The sequence below is a fragment of the Corythoichthys intestinalis genome, chromosome 12 (genome assembly GCF_030265065.1).
Source record: "Corythoichthys intestinalis isolate RoL2023-P3 chromosome 12, ASM3026506v1, whole genome shotgun sequence".
Lineage (NCBI taxonomy): Eukaryota > Metazoa > Chordata > Actinopteri > Syngnathiformes > Syngnathidae > Corythoichthys > Corythoichthys intestinalis.
The window spans coordinates 50,565,367-50,589,257 of record NC_080406.1 but is presented as its reverse complement, the minus strand read 5'-3'; the positions used below and the strand labels follow the sequence as shown (position 1 = coordinate 50,589,257).

The window sequence follows — 23,891 nt, the reverse complement described above, 5'->3', positions numbered from 1 at the left end:
TACGCATTACTCACATAACGCGTTACTGACAACACTGCTTTTATATTACCATTAAATACACAAGCTTGACGCTAACTTAACAGGAGCTATTTTTTTCACCAGAGATTTGGCTAGCTCTGGCAGTATTCAATGCAAGCTGGAACGAACGGCAGTAACTTGTCATAACGCAAAATATGAAAACGATTGAAACCATTACTCACCAAATTCAATATGCTGGCAAATGCATTCATCTAAAAAAAATTGGGAGTGAGACCTCTCCTCTTCCAGCGAACGTGATTTTGTACTTAGAACAAGATCATCTGTCGCAATTAACGATCTTTGACGCTCTTTTCTCCCCCCTGCATTCAAACTTGTTTCTCTCTCAGCGGCTGTGATTAACCTCAATGAAGTTGCTCTCCTTGCTAAGCCTTGCCTATCATTCTGCTTTGTACGTTTTTAGTAACTTTGTGTATTGAATTTGAAAGGAAAATGTGTGGGGCTTTTTTTTGGCGAACTTTTTCATGAAGCTAAACTGTTGAAGCTACTCACACTTGGAAAAATACGATTGTACAACGTTTTAAATGTATTCATTTGGTATATTTCAGTTGCCACGATGTGAGAGATCAATAAATTGCAGAGAAGTACGCCTTGCGTTTAGAGTGCTTGTTTTTGGGTTTGCTGGAATAGCGTCACTGGCACACGCAGCATCAAACAGGGGAAAGGGTAAGCGCTGCCGCGCCAAGCCACTTCTGGCTGCATTTTTGACACATGAAAAATAACGATTACGTACTACTGTATGACGAAAAATTTTAGTGGTTTTGTAACCGCGACGTTTTAATAGCATGACAAACCGTGAAGGTAACTGGCACATGCCTACACCCGACACCCCCCCCCCCCCCCCCTTAAAAATTTTCTCCTCGGATCTACACGATTCACGTAGGTCATCCTTTTTTACTTCAAAACGGCGAATTTCGCCGAAAGGTGAGAGATTTTCATGCCTGTTCTCCAAAACACAACACAATCGGACACTTAAGACACTGATTAGCATAATCGCTAACTAGCTTAGCGCTCCATGCTAAGTAGTAATGTTTCATTAACAAACAATACAACTGGCTTCATTTACTTATCGCTGACAGAGTCACGCTGGATCCAATAACACAAAAGACAATCTAACTCTCGACACATCGCAATATTGATTCAGCAACCCAACCAGAGTGTAGCAGTGAACTCTCTCTCTCTTACGCTAATCACTGGCGCGCAATCGCACATTACCCAAGTACCCAAACGGGAGTGCTCATAGCTGAAGGCAACAATCGATTATCAAATTAGTTGGCAATTCATATATTAATTGATTTTAATCGACTAGTTGTTGCAGCCTTTGAATATACAGTATATGTATATAAAATCACCCTCACTAAAACTGTATAACATTTTAGTTGACTTGGTACCTGTTGGAGATGGTGCCGTTCCTCAGCAGCCAGTTTACCAGCTCCTTTCCCACAATACAATTAGGGTAGGTCCTCAGCCAGTACCTGTGGTCCTGGAACTCCATTCCTGTGTTGTTGTGGCAGATTTTTTTCCACAATTCCTTTAGTTGCGAAGAGTCCTGTAAAGACAGCGAGCCCGTCGAATACCAGCGATGTCTGCACCATCTAAGCTAACCACGTAACAGTAAGAAGGAGGTAGCTACCAGAAGGCTCTTCCTCTCTTCCTCGCTGTGGTCAAGTTTGGTGACGCTCTTTGCGCCTGTCAAGGATCGGGTAGTGGGTGGGCTGACTGAGCTGTCGTATGAAGGCACCATGGAGCCAGAGCGATCCAGAGAAAGGTTGGAAACGCTGGCTGACCTGCAAGAGGATCATCATCAGGAACTGTGACAATGTTACATGATTCTCATTGGATAGCAGTCTTACAGTAATATATCATTTTTAGAAATGTTTAATTCACTGCACCTTTTCCTTGTGGGAGATTTACCCACATCTTCTTGCAGCGTTGTCAGTCTGGAAGGAAGGACGCTCTTCTGAGGATCTTGATGGATCATACTACAAAGTAAACAGGCAAACATACATGCATCCAATTATTATATTCTTTCAGCCTGCCATCATCTTCTCCCAAGTGCTAAATGCTATGCCATGCATGCTTAAAAATTATCACCTCTACAGAAAGCAATTGGCTGACATGAAATGGAGAAAATAAACACAGACACTCACTTTTTTCTCATCCCAATGGGAGTTTTTCTAGGCCAGGAAAGAGAGACGGAGAGAGGGCGATAAAGACAGAGATAGCGGTAGAGAAACATTTTCTTTGAGGCAGGTAATAGGAAGCAGGGAAGGGGAAACAAGCAACAAGTTGATAAAGCTAGTAATACACAACAAGCATGGCAACGGAAAATGAACGTATTGGCGGGCAGTAGCAATGTTTTCCTTGTGCTATACATGGACACTGAAACCATTAAAACTGAAAAGAAATATCTGGCGATCAACAATCTGATATGATTTTATGAACTTAAAGGGGAAGTTCAGAAATGTTGACATTAGGCTTAATCTTTGAGTTAGTGGGGGTTTATTTGTCAGTAGAGTTGATTTCAATAATTCTGTGCTGTTTGTTAGTTATTTGTTAGTTTTCAGGGCTCCAGAGTGGCTAAGCCCCCTCTTAGAAAGCCAATAAAAAACAACATATGCATGTATGAAAATCACTGATGACCCATGCAATCAATACTGTTGGCGATGTTTTTAGCATAAAGTTATTAAAACTTACCATTGCATGTCAATAACTGTAACATTTGTAATCCAGCAGCTCTACAGGGAACAGGCTGCAGAGCGGAGCGATAGTTTTTCCACCGGTGTGTTTATGTCGAAGCCAGCAGCAAGTAACGACAGTTTATATTGTTCTTCAGTTTTCATAAGGAATTTGTGGAAACTTTCATTTGCCCATTTCTTCTGTTTCCACAGCCTCTAAATGCACATTTGACCATGTTGCCATTCTTCAGTCAAGACTCACTAGACTGTTGCTGCATTCATGAAAGCTGCGAAGTCAGAGTTTTCCAACCTCCAACCAGGCAAAATATAATTGGAACGCTACCCGACTTCACGAGTTGCTTCAATCTGACGTCACTCGACAAAATGGCGCTACCAGTCGAAAAGCAGACGTCAATAGTCAAAAACTAAAGAGGGCAGTTTACAGTGTATGCTATTTACCTTAGCTGTTGTTTTTTCCTCCACTATTTGATAAGAGTGTGACAATATCTCGATACGGCAATATATTGCGATATTTTGCAACCCAATCGGTTATCAATATGTATCGATAAGTATCAATACTTTTATTTGACATATTGGCTATAATATGGATTATGGATGCTGTAAACCGCTCATTCAATGTTTGTTGAACAATTCCTTGGTGGCCCACTAGGGGTGCTCAAGAGTGGCGGTGAATGTAAAGTGCGCTCAAGTCGTCTAGAGAAGAAGAAAGGAAGCTACAAGTGGGATGGGGAAAAAAAAGTTGAGCGAGAATTTTCTGACCAATATATCGATAATCGTTATCGTGAGCCTTGTATTGCGCATCGTATCGTGAGGTGCCCTAAAGTTCCCACTCCTACTATTTGATCACTTATGAGAAGGTATGTTTGCTGGAGGTTAAAATGTCTTTTGATGGCCAAAATAAAAAACAACTTGTCGCGTTCAGCCATGATACCATTCGAGTGGGTTAAGTCCGACTTCCCACCTTCCTCTGATGCAGCATGTACACATGTGGCCGAAGCATTCCTCTCTCTTGTGGTCCAAAAAAATTTCCCACAGAATGAAATTAATTAAGGCAGTTTGGTGTGACATTGTTTTGGCCACATGGGTATTATTTTGAAAAATGATCTGCATTTTGAATTTAAACTATTTAAACTATGTTAGATCTGTTAATATCATTTCTCTATTGGCATGCTGACAGGACTATTGACTCGCAATAGTTTACCCACTCCGGAGCCCTGAAACTTATAAATCACAAACTGCACGGAATTTGTTGAAATCCTCTCCTCCAACTAATTAAACCCCCGCTAACCTGAAGATTAAGCCCAAAGTAAAAAATTATGAATTTCCGCTTTAATTAAGAGTCAGTTTTATAAAGTGTATTATGGTCAGATCACATGCAAAGTCTAGTACTCACGAGCATAAAAAGAGAAACAATGCTATCTCTGGAACAACTGGTCAAGCTCAAGCACTATGATACCCACTTAACAAAAATATACATGCTCCCCTTCTTATTCCTCCTTAGACATGAGTCATAGACTTCATAACAGATTTTTGAAGTCTATGAATGAATGAATGAATGAATGAATGAATGAATGGAAGAACCAAATTTCAATGTCCGGTTTGGAGACCCCTGCCTAAAGTCATCTGGAACGGGTCTGTTTTGTGTTCCAAGAACAAGCAGGGTGAGGCGGCATTAAGTTATTAATAGGGTTTTGTCAAGTGATAGCAAGAATTGTTATACAGTACTTTGGCATGAAGTGGAGAAGCCATTTTAAGTCGATAAAAAGCTAGCACATCAAACGATAGCCAGAAAACAAAGGATTTCATGATGGTATCACCTCTGCCAAGGGAGATCTTCCTCCAGGAAGATGTTTCTGCTTGCCTTGCGTCCACCCACGGGTGTCCGTGGTTCATTGGGTTCTAATACACACACTGAGCAGGAAGAGTCTGACAAGACGTTCAGGTCCTCACCAATGGAGCCAGACTCGGCCGAGTAGGCGTAGTTGAGCGCAATTTTACGACAGTATGTACAGGCTCGTAGGTCTCCTAGGAAATGGTGGATTGAGGAGTCCAGGTTACAGCTAACTCAAGTTGATTGCTAAGAGTCTTTAAGGTATTAGGTTCTACTTTTTTCCAATTGGCACACCACTTACCTGTGTAGCCCATGAATTTCCCGGGGATCTCTTGGTTGCAGCAGCGGCTGCAGAATATTTGTCCGCAAAGTCTGCAGTGGTGGCGCCGACGAAATGTGGTGAACTTCTCGTTACAATCATAGCATTCCTTGCACTGGCTGTCTGGCATCCAGTACTGCTTCAGGTCACTGTCCTGGAGCAAACAGAATCAAGATACTTTTTTCAGGCTTAATTTGAAATAATCTGACACAGGATGAGTAAATGGGTACATAATTTTTAAGCACCTTCGCTCTATGACCGCCATTTGTAACCATCTTGTTGTCTTTTTTGGAACGATTTCAGAAGTGATAATGCAAATTTAATCAGACTTCCCGAGGGTGGGGATTTTTGATTGATTTTCCCCAATTCAAATCTCAGCTAAGTAGGTAATTGAAAACAAATGACGTACCGTGATGTGGTAAGGACGGAACGAGATTGGTTGAAAGAGAAAGAAATGTTATTTGAGGATTATTTACCAATAGAAATGCTATCTTAAAAAAACATAGCCACACTTGCTTCACTGACTTGTATTACATTTCCTACTCTTTATGTAATTTATTGATGTCTGAACCAGCAAGTAAAGGCACGAGGCCACAATCTATTTGGTAGATAAATAAAAATGCCAAACATAGACATGGTTACAACCGTTGAAGTACCGGTAATTTACCTGACTCTTTCCATCCATGATTTCCTTGAGCCGTTTCAGTGCAGTGCGGAGCTGAACAGCTGTCCGTGGGTCATGATTGTTCAGTGGGGTATCCGACTTCCTGCTGCTATCTGAAATGTGTTTGTATAGAAACATACACAAAGAAGCATGAATAACTCACTGAAACCAAGCATACACTGCTGGCCAAAAGGATTGGCACCCCCTGGAATTCTGTCAGATAATACTCAATTTCTCCCAGAAAATGATTGCAATTACAAATGCTTTGGTAAAAATACCTTCATTTATTTTGCTTGCGATGAAAAAAACCCACAAAAGAATTTTTTTTTTTTTTTAATCATTATCATTTTACACCAAACTCCAAAAAATATACCTAATACTTGGTGGTACAACTTTAGACAAAATAAATGCGAGCAAATGGTTCCGGCATCCATCAATGAGATTCTTACAATGCTCTGCTAGAATTTTAGACCATTCTTCTTTGCCCAACTACTCCATGTCTCTGAGATTTGAAGAGTGCCTTCTCCAAACTGCCATTTTCAGATCTCTCCACAGGTGTTCTATGGCAGTGTTGTCCAACCTTTTCTGAGTCACGGCACATTTTTACATTGAAAAAAATCTTGCGGCACACCACAAATCAAAAATGTTCCAAGATTATTTTATAAATACATATAATGTACAGAAAGTAGTTTCTCAATATTTATACTTAGTCTGTGTGAAACTTGAGCCTGTTTAGATGAACCCAAAGCTGATATCCTAGCAGGAATCTTCATCAACAGCTCTCAGTATCTGTTTTTATTTTTTATAGCAGTCAGGCTTAAAAAGCTCAGAATTACCAGACCGGGGGGCTTTAGCAATGTCTTTAACTGCATCAGGGCCGAGGAGCTCGCTGACAATAGCTTTGGAGGCAGGTAGTATTAAGGTCTCTGCCACAGTGCGGGACCTTGGATTTAGCAAAAAGTTCAGCAATAAGGTAACCGGCTTTGGGGGCTTTCTCATTTAACTTTTTAGCTTTTCTCAAAAAAGTTGCCTGTTTCTCTGTGTTTTCACAAAAGCGAACAAAATAGTCCATCGACTTGTTTTGAAGCGACGGGTGTTTCGTTTGGGCATGACGTTTAGGATAGCTGCTCGTGTCGCGCTCAAGAACTGCTCAGATTTCTAGCCGTCAGCCACCTTGCTGCCCCTGACAATGTGTTGGAATAAAACACAGGGGGAGGATTGACTGTTGTCACATATGAATAAAATGGAAAGGACACTTTCATGAATATTTACTCTTGACTAGTCTAATCAAATGATGTACAGTAGTCATGCTAAGGTCCACATTGTCGCGGACAGCAAGGTAGCTGATGGCTAGAAATCCGAGCAGTTATTGAACGCGACAAGAGCAATACCTCGCTCATCAACACATGACCGCAACTTTCTACTTCCTCCTTCCGTCCTACTGCAACTCCGCCTGACAACGTAAAAAATAAATAAATAAAAATGCGATATTGGATAATTTCTCGCGGCACACCTAACGATCTCTCATGGCACTCTAGTGTGCCACGGCACACTGGTTGAAAATCACTGTTCTATGGGATTCAGGTCCAGAAGTCTCCAGTGCTTTCTCTCAAACCATTTTCTACTGCTTTTTGAAGTGTGTTTTGGTCATTGTCCTGCTGGAAGACCCATGACCTCTGAGGGAGACCCAGCTTTCTCACACTGGGACCTACATTATGCTGCAAAATTTGTTGGTAGTCTTTAGACTTCATAATGTCATGCACACGGTCAAGCAGTCCAGTGCCAGAGGTAGCACAGCAATCCCAAAACATCAGGGAACCTCCACCATGTTTGACTGTGGAGAAAGTGTTCTTTTCTTTGAAGGCCTCGTATTTTCCCTGTAAACTCTATGTTGATGCCTTTTCCCAAAAGCTCCACTTTTGTCTCATCTAACAAGAGAACATTCTTCCAAAATGTTTTCGTAACAGGTACTGTTAATTACAGTCAATCAATTGTTAATTGGCATTTTGTGTAAAATGATAATGATTTAATTTCTCTTTTGTGTTTTTCATTGCAAGCAGAATAGATGAAGATATTACTACCAAAGCATTTGTAATTGCAATCATTTTCTGGGAGAAATTGAGCATTATCTGACAGAATTGCAGGGGTGCCAATACTTTTGGCCAGCAATGTATGTCAAAAGTAAAGTGAGGTCCAAAAATATTGGGACAAAGACACAACCACTATCCACCACTGCAATGATTTAGAAATGTACAGAGCCCCACAGGTGCCAGGGTAGAGAAAAAAATATATTTTTCATACCTAATCTGTACCCGGATAACTAAACCACCTGGACCACCATTTACTACAGTTTAGTAATCTGTAACTGTACCCACAGATTGCTAAATTTACAGTTGATTAAACTGTGGGTACAAACTTTTTCTTTCCCCTTGCACCGGGGGGCTCTGTAGAAATGAAACAAACACAAATGTGCTTTAAAGCTGAAAGTATGCAATTAAAGCACATCCAAGGTTTCATTATCCTCTGTAGTGGCTTTTGCAGCCAAAAAAGTAGAAGTTGTGGAACTGTCCCAATATCTATGGCCCTGAGTGTATGCAAAACTTGCTCCCAAATTGAAGTGATGCTATCTTTTCAAGTAAATTTAATAAAGACAGCAATGTGACCAAACATATCTGAAATGCACAAAATGTTAAGCAAGAAAAAACAAAGGTTAGATTTTCATTAAATAATTTCTACGTATCGTTAGATTTATGTACCTTTATGCCTCAATGGCACCTTTCAGCTGCAACATACTGTAGTCATGTAAAAAAACAATATTACCATATTGTCTCAATCAATGGTCTCTGTACAAATGTACTGGTATGTAAATTTACAGGTATCATTAAATGTTCCTATTATTTAACATATGTTGGTGAGTAGTTACATTGCTAAATTTCGTTTAATAATGCCGTAGTTCCAGTGAGAAAAGTCTAAAGGCTTTTTTTGTACAAAAAGATTTTATGGTTTCGACTATTTGAGCATGCCCAAGTGACATTATTTCCTAAAGTAAAAACTGTTTGGACATTAGAACAATTTTCACTCTTGAGGTACAATGTATTTCTATGGAGAAATACAGTACAAATTCATTTTTCTCTGTTGAAAATTTTAAGCACTTTTCAAACTTTGAAAAATGAAGCATTTTCAAAAAACTTAAGCAACCCTGAACTTGAGCAGGTTAGTGAACAAACCAAACTGTAGTAGATCAATGTTATGAAAAGGCAACCGTCACACACACTTGCATGCCAAAAATGAAACCCTTTTTGTGTTTAGAATTGTTACAGCCAAGCAAAACGTGCACGAGTGTTCTCACCTGGCCAGTCCACTGGAATCAGAAGAGACACGAGAATGGATGTTACAACTTTCACTCATTTTTTAACACAAATCCATCACACCAAAGGATCATACGTCAATAAGTTTGACAGATTTGGAGCATGAAAGATAATGATCTGTGTTTCAAGCAGAGGTTGCGCTAGACATTTTCGTTGTCTGTCATTTTGACTGACAGGGTCATAAAAATCCGGTCATAGTCTATTTTTACCCGTCACTTAAATTTTTAAAATGATAATGATGACATATTCAATAGTTTAGTTTTTATTCATTTTTAATTAATATTGTAACGCTTGCTTGGCGGCGAAAAATTAGACACGGAAGTCGTGGCATTTTTCTCCCTTTTTACTCTGCTTACCGCCAACAACTCCGCCCCCAAAGAAAAAAAGGCAACGATATAGACCCCAATCACCAACGTCACACAATGATCTTAATTGTGGTTGTCAGCCCAAAATATTCTAAATATATATTAAATGCATCTTACCAGATATAAAATGACTACTACATAGTCTGCGGTGATCGTTTGGTGCCCAGATTTCTTGTCGAATTACAGCAGTCCATCTCGCTCTCATTTTCGGGTCTCTCAGAATACGGTAGAACTTAAGTCTCTCCGTCTATCTTCTCTGTTACAGCAACCAACCGCCACACACGCCTTCACCATTTTGATTATTAATATTAACGAGCAGAAAAACACGCCGTAATAGGAGGCATGTACGTAGCGGTAATGTGTAAACATGACGATATGGCGGCTCCAGTCAGGGGGGCGGAGTTGTGACGTCATGTGATTGGGGTCTATACACAGGTGGCAATCTTGTCCATCAATTGGATGACGCACTGGCACACCGGGTGCACCAATAAGAACCTCGCGTTGATTTGTCAATCACGGTGCCGCCGCCAGACCCCGGTGACGCTACAATATTCTGACAGAAGAGCCAACGACGTCATGCATTAAGAGAGACAATAGCTAATTAATATGCTAACTCGCCACCCTGTGGTCTGGGGTGTGAATTGCAACCTGTCAAAATGACGGACGGACTTCAGCTTTTTCCGTCACAGTTTTAAAAAACCGGTCAACGACGGAAAATATCCGGTTAACGCGACCCCTGGTTTCAAGCCACATCTGACTTCAATCACCCAATTGACATAATCACCAACTGTAGAATTCTAATTTAATTAAATTTAATTGAGTTGAAATTTTAGAAGGTTGTAGTACGTACATTCTACAGATTGTTCATAGAAAAAAAAAAAAAACATCTTGTATTGACCGATTTAGATTTTTTTGATAATTGCGATATTTATGTGTAGCCGTTCATATTACACAAACATATACAAATGAGTAAGGAATGCTTGTGCACTGTAACACGTCATCACGTAACGCAGTGTTTGCGAAACTCAATATGGTCGCTCCGATTTCTCAGCCGTCACGCTTTTGTGGCAATTACTATTTTATGCTACCGCAGCAAAGATTATTTTTAGGCTGATATCTTCCTGTGTGGTATCAGGAAGCAAAAAATATTTTACTGAGCCTTTATTCACCACTGCTCATTCAAATCTGCTGTTTGTTTTGTCGAACAGTGGTTAAATATTTCACTCGTTTTTCACTTAAAATTCCGTCACCCCAAGGCTTTGTCAAATTCTCTCAGTGACAGGAATTGAGTAAACGAATGATTTATGGATGATGGCTGGAGTTCAAATTTCTGAATTTGCAGTACCACAACTGGCAATAGACCTGTTTTTTTTTTTTTTTTTTTAATGAATTTCATCTAGAAGCAGACAGAGAATCCTCCCAATCTTTCAAGGTACAGTGCCCTCCATAATTATTGGCACCCCTGGTTAAGATGTGTTTTTTAGCTTCTAATATTTTTTTTCTTTCAAATAATATGGGACCTTGATGGAAAAAAGAGAACAATGCAACCTTCAATACAAGTGCATTTATTCAGTGGGGGAAAAAATCCCACATAAAGAAATAATTTTTTGACATCAAATAATGTGTGTCACAATTATTAGCACCCCCGGTGTTAACACTTTGTACAACCCCCTTTTGCCAAAAAAACAGCACCTAATCTTCTATAATGTTTAACAAGATGGGAAAAGACAGAAAGAGGGATCTTCAGTCATTCCTCATTGCAGAATCCAGGCATGAAAATGGGTCAGGGGTTAAAAAGGTGAGAAGGGTGTGGAGGAAATATGTTCCAGTACACTGTACACCCCAACAAAATATTGAGCTCTGTCGACCCACACTGTGTTTCAGCAGAGCCGTGCAGAGACCGGTGGAGGGGCGGGTGCTCGTAGATCAAAAGGGGCACATGAACAAGTATTTAATACACCTTAAAACAACATAACTTCAATTTTAACCAGCTTTAGATAATAATTGGCTGCGACTGTGACATACTTTAATTGGGAGGGGGCAACAGTGAATAGAAATCAAAACTGTCATCCACACTTTCTGGCTGTGACTCAGTCAGTCTAGCTCTTTTCTTCCTTCAACCTCTGCATCAAAACTTCCTTCCTCAACTTGTTCATCTGAGAACAAACCACATCAGATGGTCACTGAGCCACCAACAGCACAGTTTTCTCAAAACTATTATTTCATTATTATCCATACTTAACAACTCTAGCACCTAATGATTAATAAAGCAATGATATAAAATCTTATAGAAAAATAACATTGTAATGTGTTTATAATTGTATTTAATACCCGACTATCCTTGCAAACCTGTTCTTACCAGGTCTGCTATTCACCCAGCTGATGAGGTATCCGCTGCCTTTAGCAGCCTCATCCAACTCCTTTTTTTATCCCTCAATCTCCTTTCCCTACGAGGCATGTCTATGTAATGAAATATAAATATTAAAAAAAAAAAAAAAAAAAAAAACAGACTCCCCGGTGGCTTTTAGTTTTAAAGCTTTCTTAATTTCTTTCTCTCTCAATAACGATGGAGGTAGATTTGTGTTTTTATTATTCAATCAAAAAACAAAGTTACTTCTATCAAAAACAAAGTTGCTTCAATCAAAATACAGTTATACTTTTAATCCCAAAAGTCACTTCAATAGAAAAAAATGTTTTTGATTGCAAAATAAATTTGAGACAAAAAAAGCATTTGAAAACTATTTTTCTTGATTGAAACAAATTTTTCCATTGAAGTAATGTTGTTTTGCGTTTGGGCCACATTTTGGCTAGGACATTTGTGTTTTTATTATTCAATCAAATAAGTTGCTTCAAACAAAAAATATATATAAAAAGAAAAACTTTGCACATGTGTCAATCACCGTTAGGGTTTGAGTAGACTCAGTATGAAGCATTTAATAAAGCCAAGCATTTTCTTACTACTTTATTCTTGTTTAAAAAAATTCGGTGGGGCAGTAACATGTTTAAAACTTATCATAATTCTTACATTTTGAAGTGCTTGAAAACCCATTTATAAATGATACTTTGGTGAAAAAAGTGAAAAAACGTCATATATATGCATCTTTTTTCCAATGTAAAATCTGAATAAATACATTGAACACACACCAAAAAATGGGGGGCGCTACTTCGCGGTTTTCACTTATTGCGGCGGGGTCTGGTCCCCATTAACCGCGAAAAACGAGGGTTCCCTGTATTTCTGAAAAGCTTTAAGAAGCAAGAGTCATTCCCACCACTCGTCGGGCCGGTGTTGTGCTGACACCGGCCGTCAGCTCAAGTCCCAGCCGAAAATAACGCGTCTAAGGCGGACGACGGGAGCGATGCGATGCGAGGCGACCCCTCAATCCGAGAGCATGCCGCTTAATTTGACTCAACAGTGTTTTTCTTCGTTTATATTACCGCTAAATACACAAGCTTGATGCCAATTTAACGGAAGCTATTTTTTTTTCATGGGAGATTTGGCTAGCTCTGGCAGTGTTCAACGCAAGCTGCAACGAATGGCATTAACTTTTCTATATCGCAAAATGTGACAACGATTGAAACCATTACTCACCAAATTCAATCTGCTGGCAAATACAGGCAAGTGTGTATGCTGCGCTCTGGTCTGCCCCGGTGTGGATAAGGCCTGCTTTTTTGTTTTCGCAGCTTTGCAATGCAACCAAAGGCTCGCCGAGCACTCCTTGTTTCACGTAAGGAGTGCGCGCGTTTGGAATAATGGCCCGCAGCTTGGGCCGATGATTGGTTCTCGTCAGCGAAGCATCTAGAAGGATTTGCTGACTGTCCGTGTCACTTTTTTAAAGAACCGATCAGTTTACGTACTAAGTTAATCACATGATGATAATAATAATAATAATTTAATAAAACCTCCCGACCCCCCCCCTCCCAAAAAGAATTTCTCCTCGGATCTACGCAATTCACGTAAGTCGCCCTTTTTGACTTCAAAACGGCGAATTTCGCCAAAAGGTGAGAGATTTTCATGCCTGAGAATCTCTCTAAATCATCCAGAGACCCTGGGTCCTCTCCTCTGTACTCTCCTCTTCAGCTCACCCAGCAACAGATTTGCTTTTTGATGCCAAAAAGCTCAATCTTGGTCTCCCAGGCTCTCCCATGCTTCAACTGGGACCGTGTGCTTTGGTCAGATGAGACCAAGATTGAGCTTTTTGGCAACCAACAGTCTAAGTGGGTCTGGCGTACCACGAAAGATGTGCATACCTCATACCCACTGTGAAGTATGGGGGTGGGTCAGTGATGCTGTGGGGCTGTTTCGCTTCCAAAGTCCCTGGGAACCTTGTTAGGGTGCATGAATGCTTTGAAATACCAGGACATTTTAAATCAAAATCTGTTGCTGGGTGAGCAGAAGAGGAGAGTACAGAGGAGAGGACCCAGGTCTCTGGATGATTTAGAGAGATTCTGCAAAGAGGAAAGGCTGAAGATCCCTCTTTTTGTCTTTTCCCATCTTGTGAAACATTATAGGAGAAGATTAGGTGCTGTTTTGTTGGCAAAAGCGGGTTGTACAAACTATTAACACCAGGGGTGCTAATAATTGTGACACACATTATTTGATGTCAAATAATTATTTCTTTATGTTGGATTTTCCCCCACTGAATAAATGCACTTGTATTGAAGGTTGGAGTTTTCTCTTTTTTCCATTAAGGTCCCATATTATTTGAATTTTTAAAAAAAATATTAGAAGCTAAAAAACACGTCTTAACCGGGGGAGCCAATAATTATGGAGGGCACTGTACCTGGTGTCGGAATTACAGGTACCCGAGACACAGCATAAAACAATCATTTTTTTGCTATTTTCTAGTTAGAAAAAAAGATTTTTTAAGTCACGACCACAAAGTATTCCTATGCAACTCTGAGGCTAGGTGTCAGACTTCTGTGATTTGGGGGTGTGGTTTTGCGATTGGTTTTATTCCTAGGTTCAAATGAACCTGTCAACGCGACTTAGTTTCAACACCCACAAAGGGTGATTTGACACCCTATAAGTTTTGTGTGTTATACCAGAGGCGGTGGAGGTGCGTCTGCGGTGATCAGAGTGTGACTTCCGCTGCGTTCTTAAGCCGTAGCTGGAGTGGGAAGGGCTGGACGACCAGCTTCGACTCTCCGACTGAGGGGATGGGGGTGGCTCATCCAGCTTGTCAGAGACCGTGGAGGCAGGTCGACCATCCTCTGTAACCACACATGTATGACAACATGCATTTGAGTAGACAATTATGTTCTGCTTCCCTTTAAAAGTAAAAGAAAACACTTAAGAGGTCATCTACTCTGTACCTAAAGTGCAAACTTTAGCATCATTTTTATTTGCCTTAACACTCAACACATCATTGTACTTTGTTAAAGATGGGAATGATTGAAACACATTTGATCATCTTACTTTGCTTTACATTCACAGCCAGTCTTGTGGGCATTTACAGGTTACTCCCTGTTGATTTTCAGTCACTTCCTATTCATTTAGGGAAATTCTTGAGTCACCTCCTGTTCCGTAACCCAAAATCAACAAGAAGTGACCTGGAAACGCCCCAAAATCAACAGGAAGTGACTGAAAAATCAACAGGAATTGACGTGAAATGCCAAAATTAACTAATTCCCTGCCATTGGCTGCAACTAAAAGCCATAGACGTCCTAGCCGTTTGAAGTGGGAGGGATGGCAGCGAATTAACGAACGTACCACTCTCCCAGCTAAAATGAATTAAGCGTCTACTAGTGATAAACTAATTCTCGTTCACTGCACAAGGATGAAAATACCTTGTTTTTTTGTTTATTAGTTGTACAGCGGAATATCCTAGATCAATTTCTTGACCGGTGTATCAATAATTGTATCGCCAAATCATGACATCATCATTATCCTGAGTGTTGTATCACAAATTGCTTCCTATCGTGAGGTACCCAGAGGTTCCCAGCCCTAATACTTACTGGTCTTTACATTATGTGAGTGCCTGACATAAAACAACAGCTAGCACAAGAGCTGGACTTAAAATTCTTTACTTTAGACATTGTATTTGCTAGATCTAGTTCAAAATAGTCTTTCAAATCGGAAGTATTGTAAAATTAAATAATGTTCTCTGCTCAATATTTCAAAATAAGCATTAACATTCTTTACTTTCAACCAATTGCAAAAATATTTGACCACATATAAAATAATGGAAAAGTGTTCCTCCTATGATGTGGTCACATTGCAAGAAACACAAAAAGAACAAAGGAAATAGCAAATTAAGCTTCTGTTGTTAATTCTTTACATTGTTATTGGTCACTTAAACCCAATTCTTATGGGATTACCGTAGTATTACGCATGGACCTTTGGTGATTTAAGAGAATTGCAGGGGATGCCAGTGATTTAACCTATGAGAATTGGTCATGTCTGGAAATTTACTAAAGTAAAAATTCCGCTGTATATTACTCATACTTATTACTCATACTTTGAAAATCTGCACCTCAGTTTGTTATTGTAATTGGGCACGTTCCTGAGACATGAAGGCTACGGTGGAACTTTTGAAAAGCAGTCTTGACAGCTTTTCTTGAGGAGAACACCAACTAAAATTCCATTCTTTCTATACTGATCAAAATGAAATTTGGTAAGAATATTCTAGGGATGCATACACATGGATACTCAAAGCCTAATTTTATTTTTTGTCTCAGAGCTGATTAATGTCATCCATTAATTGCAGCCTTATTGTTGCCTGTAGGTTCCAAGTTGGCCAGTATAGGGCATGCGCACTCTTCTGTCGTGCTTCTAATGTCTTTGGGCTGATGGGACATTTAGGGAGTGATTCGTGCGGTCATAATTCATTTGGAACTAATTGTGTATATATGCCGCGCGAATGAACTGCAATAACACAGAGGGTGGGTTGATATATGGCAAATTAGGTCCACGAGGTATAATAATGTCATGCGAAACAAGCTGTGGCTTGGAGGTGTCAAAGGGTTCCAATCTGGCCCGTGGCATTGCTCTGCCTGAGCAGCCTGACTGGCACCTTGTAGCTCATTCATACTGTCCAAATAGAATCACATGCTTTAATTTTTCAACGTTGCCATAAAACAGTAAATTTGTGATTTGTGTGATCGAATGTGTGCATTACTGCACTTGGCACAGTTTCGTGTCCGGAGTCACATTCGTTCATTCGCTCCCTCTCAGTCAAAATAGCGCAGTCAAGGGTGACCCAAAATCGCCCTACACCAAATGAAAAAACCTGAAAATTCCCCCAAAATGAACAGGAAGCTACACATAAATGCCCTAAAAATCAATAGGAATAGGAAATGATCCCAAAATTAACTCATTGCCTGCCATTGACAATGATGGATTCCAGCCCAGTTCAGTTAAACTGGGAGGACTGGCTGTGTATGATCATCTTCAGTGCCACTGATAGCGTTGGAGGGCCAATCCATTTTGACTGGGAGGAGAGAATGATTGAACGAATGTTCAATGGCAGCCAGTGAGTTAACTTATTTGGCCAAAATTAAACTTGTCGAGCTCTCATAAAATTGGTGAATGTTGAGAGAGTCAATTTATTAGGAACCTTTGAATATAGGTCTACCTACTAAAGTGACCAAAGAGTGTAATCAGCCTTATGAGCTTTCTCATCTAGCATATTTTTCAGACTATAAGCTGCTACTTTTTTCTTGCCGTTTGTACCCTGCGTCTTTTAAAGAATGGCTTTCCAAATTTTGCCATGACAGCTCTCAGACGCTACACTTGCACCGATAAAGCTTACCAGAAACTTGTCAGACTTACTCAAAAACTCAGGATTTTATAGATGAATATGGCTCCATCTGATGGATGGTTATCCACTAAGCCTGAACGATATATCGTTTAAACATCGCCATCGCGATGTGTGCGTGCGCAATAGTCCCATTGCAAGGACGTGCGATAGTTTTTATTTTTTTTAATCCACATACGCCCTGCTTTCTGCTCTGCGCAGAGCCTCACACCCTCCCTTTCCCAGCTCTTTGAACCTCACAGTCACTGCATCACTTGCTTATTAAAGTTAACAATGCTGGTATCTTTGATCTTGCCAAAAAAGCGAACATCACAGCGCAGCAGCTGTCAATCATCGTTTAACTTGTTAAACAGTTTCTGCAAGGGAGCATGCCTGGCACGGCCAGACTGTTCTCCCTGTATTTTTCAAAGACTGAGAGAAAAGTCTGGGAACCAGCCCATTAACGGCCTCTCGAGCAGGTACAAAATCAATCGACAAATCAGATTCGTTTATTTGCGTGACGTGTTCTTAACGAGCAACATCACTCTTGCGCGTCGAAAGTCGTCTCCACAACAACACAGATGATGAACAGGAGAGCCGAGAATATGTTCCAATCCAGGGTAAAATCAGTTTTAAATGACCAAAAACACATCGACACGAGTCATTGACAACAGTCTGTCTCGCGCTAGCCATGCTGAATAAACTCCGCTCTCCTCGTATGTTTACTTCCGCGCGCAAGTCCCTCCTCCTGCCCTCGTCGTTTAACTTCACGTCTGCCCGTCGCTGATTGGTCCACTCCGCTGTCTGTTTGCTGTGGCTTGCTCCGCCCTGGAAATTGTATCCGCTGAATGGTGGCCAGACTCAATAGCTGCAACAGCGGTGAGTCTGGTGTACCAGGCAACAAGGAAACCGCTTTGGAATGAATGTGTGTGTGGGGGGGGACGTTTGAGACATATAAATTAAATGCCAGAAGTGATCATGAGGAGTTTGTAATTTCTACATGTCCACCAAGAGTCACAGCTAAGGTAGATAAACAGAAGTATTTAATAAAGCCAAGCATTTTTCTACTACAGTACTTTATTCTTGTTCAAAAATGATTTGGTTGGACAGTTATGTTTAAAACTGATCATAATTATTACATTTGAAGTACTTCAACACAGTGGGGAGAACAAGTATTTGACACACTGCTAATGGCAAAACCATTGGCAGTGTATCAAATACTTGTTGTATATATATATATATATATATATATATATATATATATATATATATATATATATATATATATATATATATATACACACATATATACACACACACATTTTTAAAAATCATACTTTGGGGAAAAAGTGAGAAAAAACATGCCTTATATGTATCTCTTTCCAATGTTAAATCTGAATAAATAGGATTGAAAAAAATTTGGGGGGCGGGGTGCGCAACTTCGCGGTTTTTCACTTATCGCGGCGGGTTCTGGTCCCCATTAACCACGAAAAACGAGGGATCACTGTACACTGGTCTTTGGGGGTCATCCAAAGTCTTTCCAAACAGCTATTCAAGTCATCTAGTAAAAATTTCTTTAAAAAAATGTATAGATTTTTTTTATATCGCAATATAATATCGCAAACCCCCCAAAAATCGCAGCAATAGTTTTTTCCAATATCGTTCAGGCCTATTATCCATTATTTGCTACGAAAAGAGAGCGCGATGCTCGCGTTGATTAGCCATTTTCAACTGGCACTAGGAGGACTTTATTGCCACAGTATTTTACCACAAAGCAGCTGTATAAGGGCTAGCGCTAGCCGTTAACTGTTTTTAAGAGGTTTTCATCCATTTCAAGTTTAGAAGGTAAAGTGGATTATAAATCTTTGTGGTGACCCGTTTTTTAAAAGTTAGTTTGTTTTTAAGCATTCAGAAAACATGAGCTGGTTGTGTTGATGCATGTTTATTCAGTTAATAAATATATTATTGATCGATCAAAAAATTTTGCATAACATCTATGTAACTGTCCAATGTTTAGAAATGGACACCTGTCTCAAGAAAGTTGAGATCTCATAGTTCAACTAGAAGTTTAAAAAAAAAAAAAAAAAAAAGCTAATAAAATTAAGCAAAAACACAGCACAAGGATGGCGAGTCTGGGGTTTTGTCATGTGACTTGCCAGATGTCAGACCAGGAAAACCCTCACGTGACCTCACAAGACTCTGATTGCTGCTGCATAAGGTTCCTCATAACACACTAAGACAATGACACTCATTGTGGTTTTCAGTAAAGTGAAATACACTGATTCTAATTTAAAAAATAAATATATTTATATTTTACTTTAATTGACAGCGAAACTCAATTGAATAGTTTGTTTCCCATCATAAAATAATGTTAATAATATCATAATTGATAATAACAATATTACTGATTTCATATATGTAACATCTTGTATGACACCCAAAGATGCTTGTTGCCTGATTTGAACATAGAAGCATCCTCTAATTGGTGATACAGTTGTAAAAATTGACCAAAGAGTCCAGAATACATTATTTCCTCTGTACCCACAACTTGAATAGATGCTGTGCCTCAATTACTGTAGTTTTACCTCTAGCTGGGAAGTTTTCCTTCTCTTACTGTTTAAAAATGTGTAATTACAATGTAACATGTTGAGGAAAACTTAAGGGCCTTTGTGAACACCGTCAGTGACGCAACCACCCCCACTTTTATCTATTATTCTTATATCAACAGTGGAAACAATTAGTAACTCATACCTTTACAGTTGATACAATTTATGTACAGTATAAACTAGTGTTTTTGGCAGCCCTTTAAATTTTCGTTTTAGTCTTTGTCTTTCGGACAATAACACTTTTTAGTCTTAGTCATATTTTAGTCACTTCAAAATGTGTTTGTCTTCGTCTAGTTTTTGGTGAGGAAAATTAGTTTTATCTAGTTGTAGTCGAAGTTTACTCAAAAGGTTTTCGTCTGTAAAATTAAAAGGTTTTACTCCAAAAATAAATAAAGGTAGTTAACTATTTCAAATGAATATTGACAGACGAGCACATATTGTAGCATTTACAAAGACAACGCCAACTTTCAGATAATACACACTCAACAGAAAAACAGTAAATTACTTTCAATTAATTATACCAACCTGGACGCCACGAACTATGTGTAAAAAAAAAAATTGTCCGAGAGTTTAAGATGACGCTCGCCATTAGCATTAGCTTAAAGTTAACGTGAACGCTATGCTAATGCTACAAGTTACTTTTAGTATGTGATGATCAGTCAGCACAGACCCTTAAAGCCTAAATCAACATTGAATATTCTCTCTAACAATGATAAGAAAACAAATTTTACCGTGTCTGCTAGCCTGGAAACTGGGGAGGACACTGGTGTGTGTGTGTGTGTTTCGGGGGTGCTGCACGTTACATGAGTGACACAACCAGACAGTGTTACAATACAGGCTAAATACACATAAAATGTCACTTAAGCTAGGTTCATACTGCAGGTCTTAATGCATAATTCCGATTTTTTGTCATATCTGTTTTTTTGGCGTACCCGTTTAGACTGCGTTTGTCCAGTGAGCCCGGTCAAGTATTACGCATGTGCCCTAAAATGCAGTCCGACACGTGCTGAGGAAACTGACCTGCATGCGCAGATGCATCAAAACAAATAACTACACACTTTGCGTGCATGACGCAAACATAAACCCATACCTGTCAAGTTGTACGGTTTCGGCGTAATTTGTACAAGTGAGCACTGATTTATAAATGTGTACGCCGTACGTTCAAAATATTTACGTTTTTCGTGCATCACAATTTTTTTCGCAGTTCGGATTTTGTCACCGTTTCGGCAACGAGACTGTGCGTTTCTATGCGTTACTACGTTGGTTGAATGAAGCAAGAAAAGTCAGAGACACGGAGAGAGAAGAACGGGAGTAGGAAGGAGGGAAGAGTGTTGTGACGCTGTTGCAAACGTGATGCTAGGCTAGGTGGCGCCAATATTTCCTGACTGTAGCCGACAGGCTACAATTTACGCCTACTTGATGCTACGCTAGATATCACATGCATGCAAAACAACAGACTCGGCGGCTTTAGTAAACAGCCGCCATCTTAAAGCAGTAGACTTCTCAGTAAGGCTCTGGTGTAGTAAACCTTCCTAGCGAACCTAAGTAACTTTTTATCTAAAATACTCCTAAATCGGCAAAATCTTGACTTGAATCTATCTTTAAATGATGAAACAGTTTGAAAACTTTCACATGTCGAAAGGAGACAGAAGGGAACTAATGCAAAAACGGGAGCAATTTTAACAACTTTAATGGTTGATTCACAACATTAAATGACTTCCAAACATAACAAAGGTTACTATGTTTTTTTTTTGGGTTTGTTTTTTTGGGGGGGAATGAAAAAAAAAAAACATGAAAGGTAACACCAGTTACTTTGCCAAGTAACTAATTACTCTTACATCCAGGTAACAGAGTTACTAACTCAATACATTTTGGGAGAAGTAATTTGTAACTGTAATTACTTGCTTTTTTAAAGTAAGATTAACAACACTGATCATAAAGATGCAGTCTGCAGAATGAAAAGCTATGCTGTGACGAAAGCAGAGATTTTATACAGCCAATTTGTTGCCGAACACAATTTGCCTGCAACTACTGCTGATCACTTCTCAGAATTAACAAAAGAAATGTTCCCTGACTCAAAAATTGCATCGGTAATTTTATCAATTGACCTTTTTAATTCAAAATTGGACACACTTACGAACTACCTACAAGTCAAACTGAATTGCGAGCTGAAGTGCCATGAAGTGCAGCCATCAAAAGACATGGTAGAAATTGCCAAAAGTGCTCCATACAATTATAACGAAAGTCACTGTTACATTTTAGTAATCATGATGTAGCTGAAGATATTGATCGTTCTTTGATTGCACCAGGTTATACTTGACGATATTACCAATAAATTCATATTATTTAAAAAAATTGAGTTTTATTTTTTTAATATTGCACGCTATATAAAACGTTGTAAGATTAGACACCAATTTGTAAAGGCATACGTCACAATTTGTAAGATTGCCAATGGCCTCGGATTGACAGGTATGTAAGCCTTATGTGTGTGCGTCAGTTTGCCCTGACTCGGCTATGTAAACAATACTGAAATATTGCTCATTTGGCGCACAGTTAAGAAACCGAGCATTATCAGGCTTATCCTTTTCTTCATTGTATTTTTTAATGACTGTGGTCAGGCCTGCCTCCTGCGTAGTAAAAGGCAGGCGCTAACGCAAATGAACAGCTACATCGCAGCCGTTTTGCATGCCGCACTCGCTCTTTGCTGACGTAATTGCTGCATGAATTGCGATTTGGGGGACTTGACAGTTCAGACCGCCGCCACGTTCTGGTAAAATGTGGCCCAGATCGGATTTAAACCACATACAAAAGAGACCCAGATCAGATTTCAAATGGTCCACTTCTATGCGACTTTTCACGTTCAGACAATCAAGTTAATGGCGCACTCGAGTCGGAAAAACACGAAAAATCAGATTCGTGTATTCAGACCTGCAGCATGAACCTAGCCATATTGCGAACGTGTGACGGAAACTTTTCATCTCGTTCTCGTCTCGTCAGACGAAAACTGGCACTCTTTATGTTTTAGTCTCCCAAAACACATTTTGAGCTTGTTATTGTCTCGTCATCGTCATGACAAACTGTTTGTCGATGAAATGTTTTCGTGTTAGCCATCGTGGATTAAAACAACACTGATAAACACAGAGCATCATTTGTCATGGAGCATAAATGATCGTAGTGGTTATGGCGAGATTGTGACATGTGGTCGCTGACCTTTGTTGTTGAAGCGAAATAGGTTGACAAACGAGCTGTACGCTGACCGCAGCGGCGGCTCATCCTGTTCTGGCGTGAGTGGCTTGAAGTGGGTCAGATGGGAAGGGCTTGCAGGTGAGATGACCGGCGGCTCAACACTCCAGTCCGATGAGGACGATGGCACTGACTTGTCCCCGGAGGCCATCTCCTGCGGTCTCCTCCTAGAGAGGTGGAGGATGTGAGCCCGCTACTTCAACAAGCACAATAAATAAAACCACAATACAGCTTTATCAACAATGTAGGAATAGCCTCTTTTTAAATTGGTCTAATTCTTTATATCGCGATTGCTCTTTAATAATTATAAAAAAAGAGTCGCATAGTGACTAAATGGAGAGAACATCTGCCTCTTCTGACTCAGAGTTCAATTTCAAGCTTTGATCTTCCTGTATGGAGTTTATACTTCCTTTTCTCCTGCTTGTGTAAGTTTCCTTCAGTCACTTCAACTTTTATTGATTTCAAAATCATACATGACTGGTAAATTAAAACTTAAATTGCCTTTATGTGTTATGTGAGAGCAACGGTTTGTCTATGAGCGCCCAGCAAATGGTTGGAAACCAGTCTTGGTGGTACCCCATCTATTGCAAGAAGTCAGCTGGGAGAGCTTTGAGGGTAAAAAATGTATAGAAAATGGATGGAGACATGAAATAACACTAGGAACACAGTTTTTGTTGAGTTCAGTCTGACAGCTGTTTTTAAAAAAATGTCTATGTGAAATACAGTGCCTTGCAAAAGTATTCGGCCCCCTTGAATCTTGCAACCTTTCGCCACATTTCAGGCTTCAAACATAAAGATATGAAATTTAATTTTTTTGTCAAGAATCAACAACAAGTGGGACACAATCGTGAAGTGGAACAACATTTATTGGATAATTTAAACTTTTTTAACAAATAAAAAACTGAAAAGTGGGGCGTGCAATATTATTCGGCCCCTTTACTTTCAGTGCAGCAAACTCACTCCAGAAGTTCAGTGAGGATCTCAGAATGATCCGATGTTGTCCTAAATGACCGATGATGATAAA

At 39.6% G+C, this 23,891-nt stretch overlaps 1 protein-coding gene across 3 annotated transcripts in view; it reads right to left on the bottom strand.

Annotated features, from left to right (window-relative positions):
- pikfyve (phosphoinositide kinase, FYVE finger containing) overlaps positions 1 to 23,891 on the bottom strand; it is a 68,741-nt gene that overhangs the window by 39,541 nt on the left and 5,309 nt on the right. For 2 of the 3 annotated variants that reach the window (XM_057853525.1, XM_057853523.1), the window contains exons 2-10: positions 22,835 to 23,034; positions 14,326 to 14,493; positions 5,553 to 5,662; positions 4,868 to 5,039; positions 4,553 to 4,760; positions 2,187 to 2,213; positions 1,929 to 2,018; positions 1,670 to 1,823; positions 1,428 to 1,585 (exon numbers count right to left, since the gene is read on the bottom strand). In XM_057853525.1, coding sequence (XP_057709508.1) covers positions 1,428 to 1,585; positions 1,670 to 1,823; positions 1,929 to 2,018; positions 2,187 to 2,213; positions 4,553 to 4,760; positions 4,868 to 5,039; positions 5,553 to 5,662; positions 14,326 to 14,493; positions 22,835 to 23,018 — 1,271 coding nt within the window. In that variant the 5' untranslated portion in view covers positions 23,019 to 23,034. The remainder of the gene's footprint in view (positions 1 to 1,427; positions 1,586 to 1,669; positions 1,824 to 1,928; positions 2,019 to 2,186; positions 2,214 to 4,552; positions 4,761 to 4,867; positions 5,040 to 5,552; positions 5,663 to 14,325; positions 14,494 to 22,834; positions 23,035 to 23,891) is intronic. The other variant, XM_057853524.1, reaches the window with a different exon arrangement.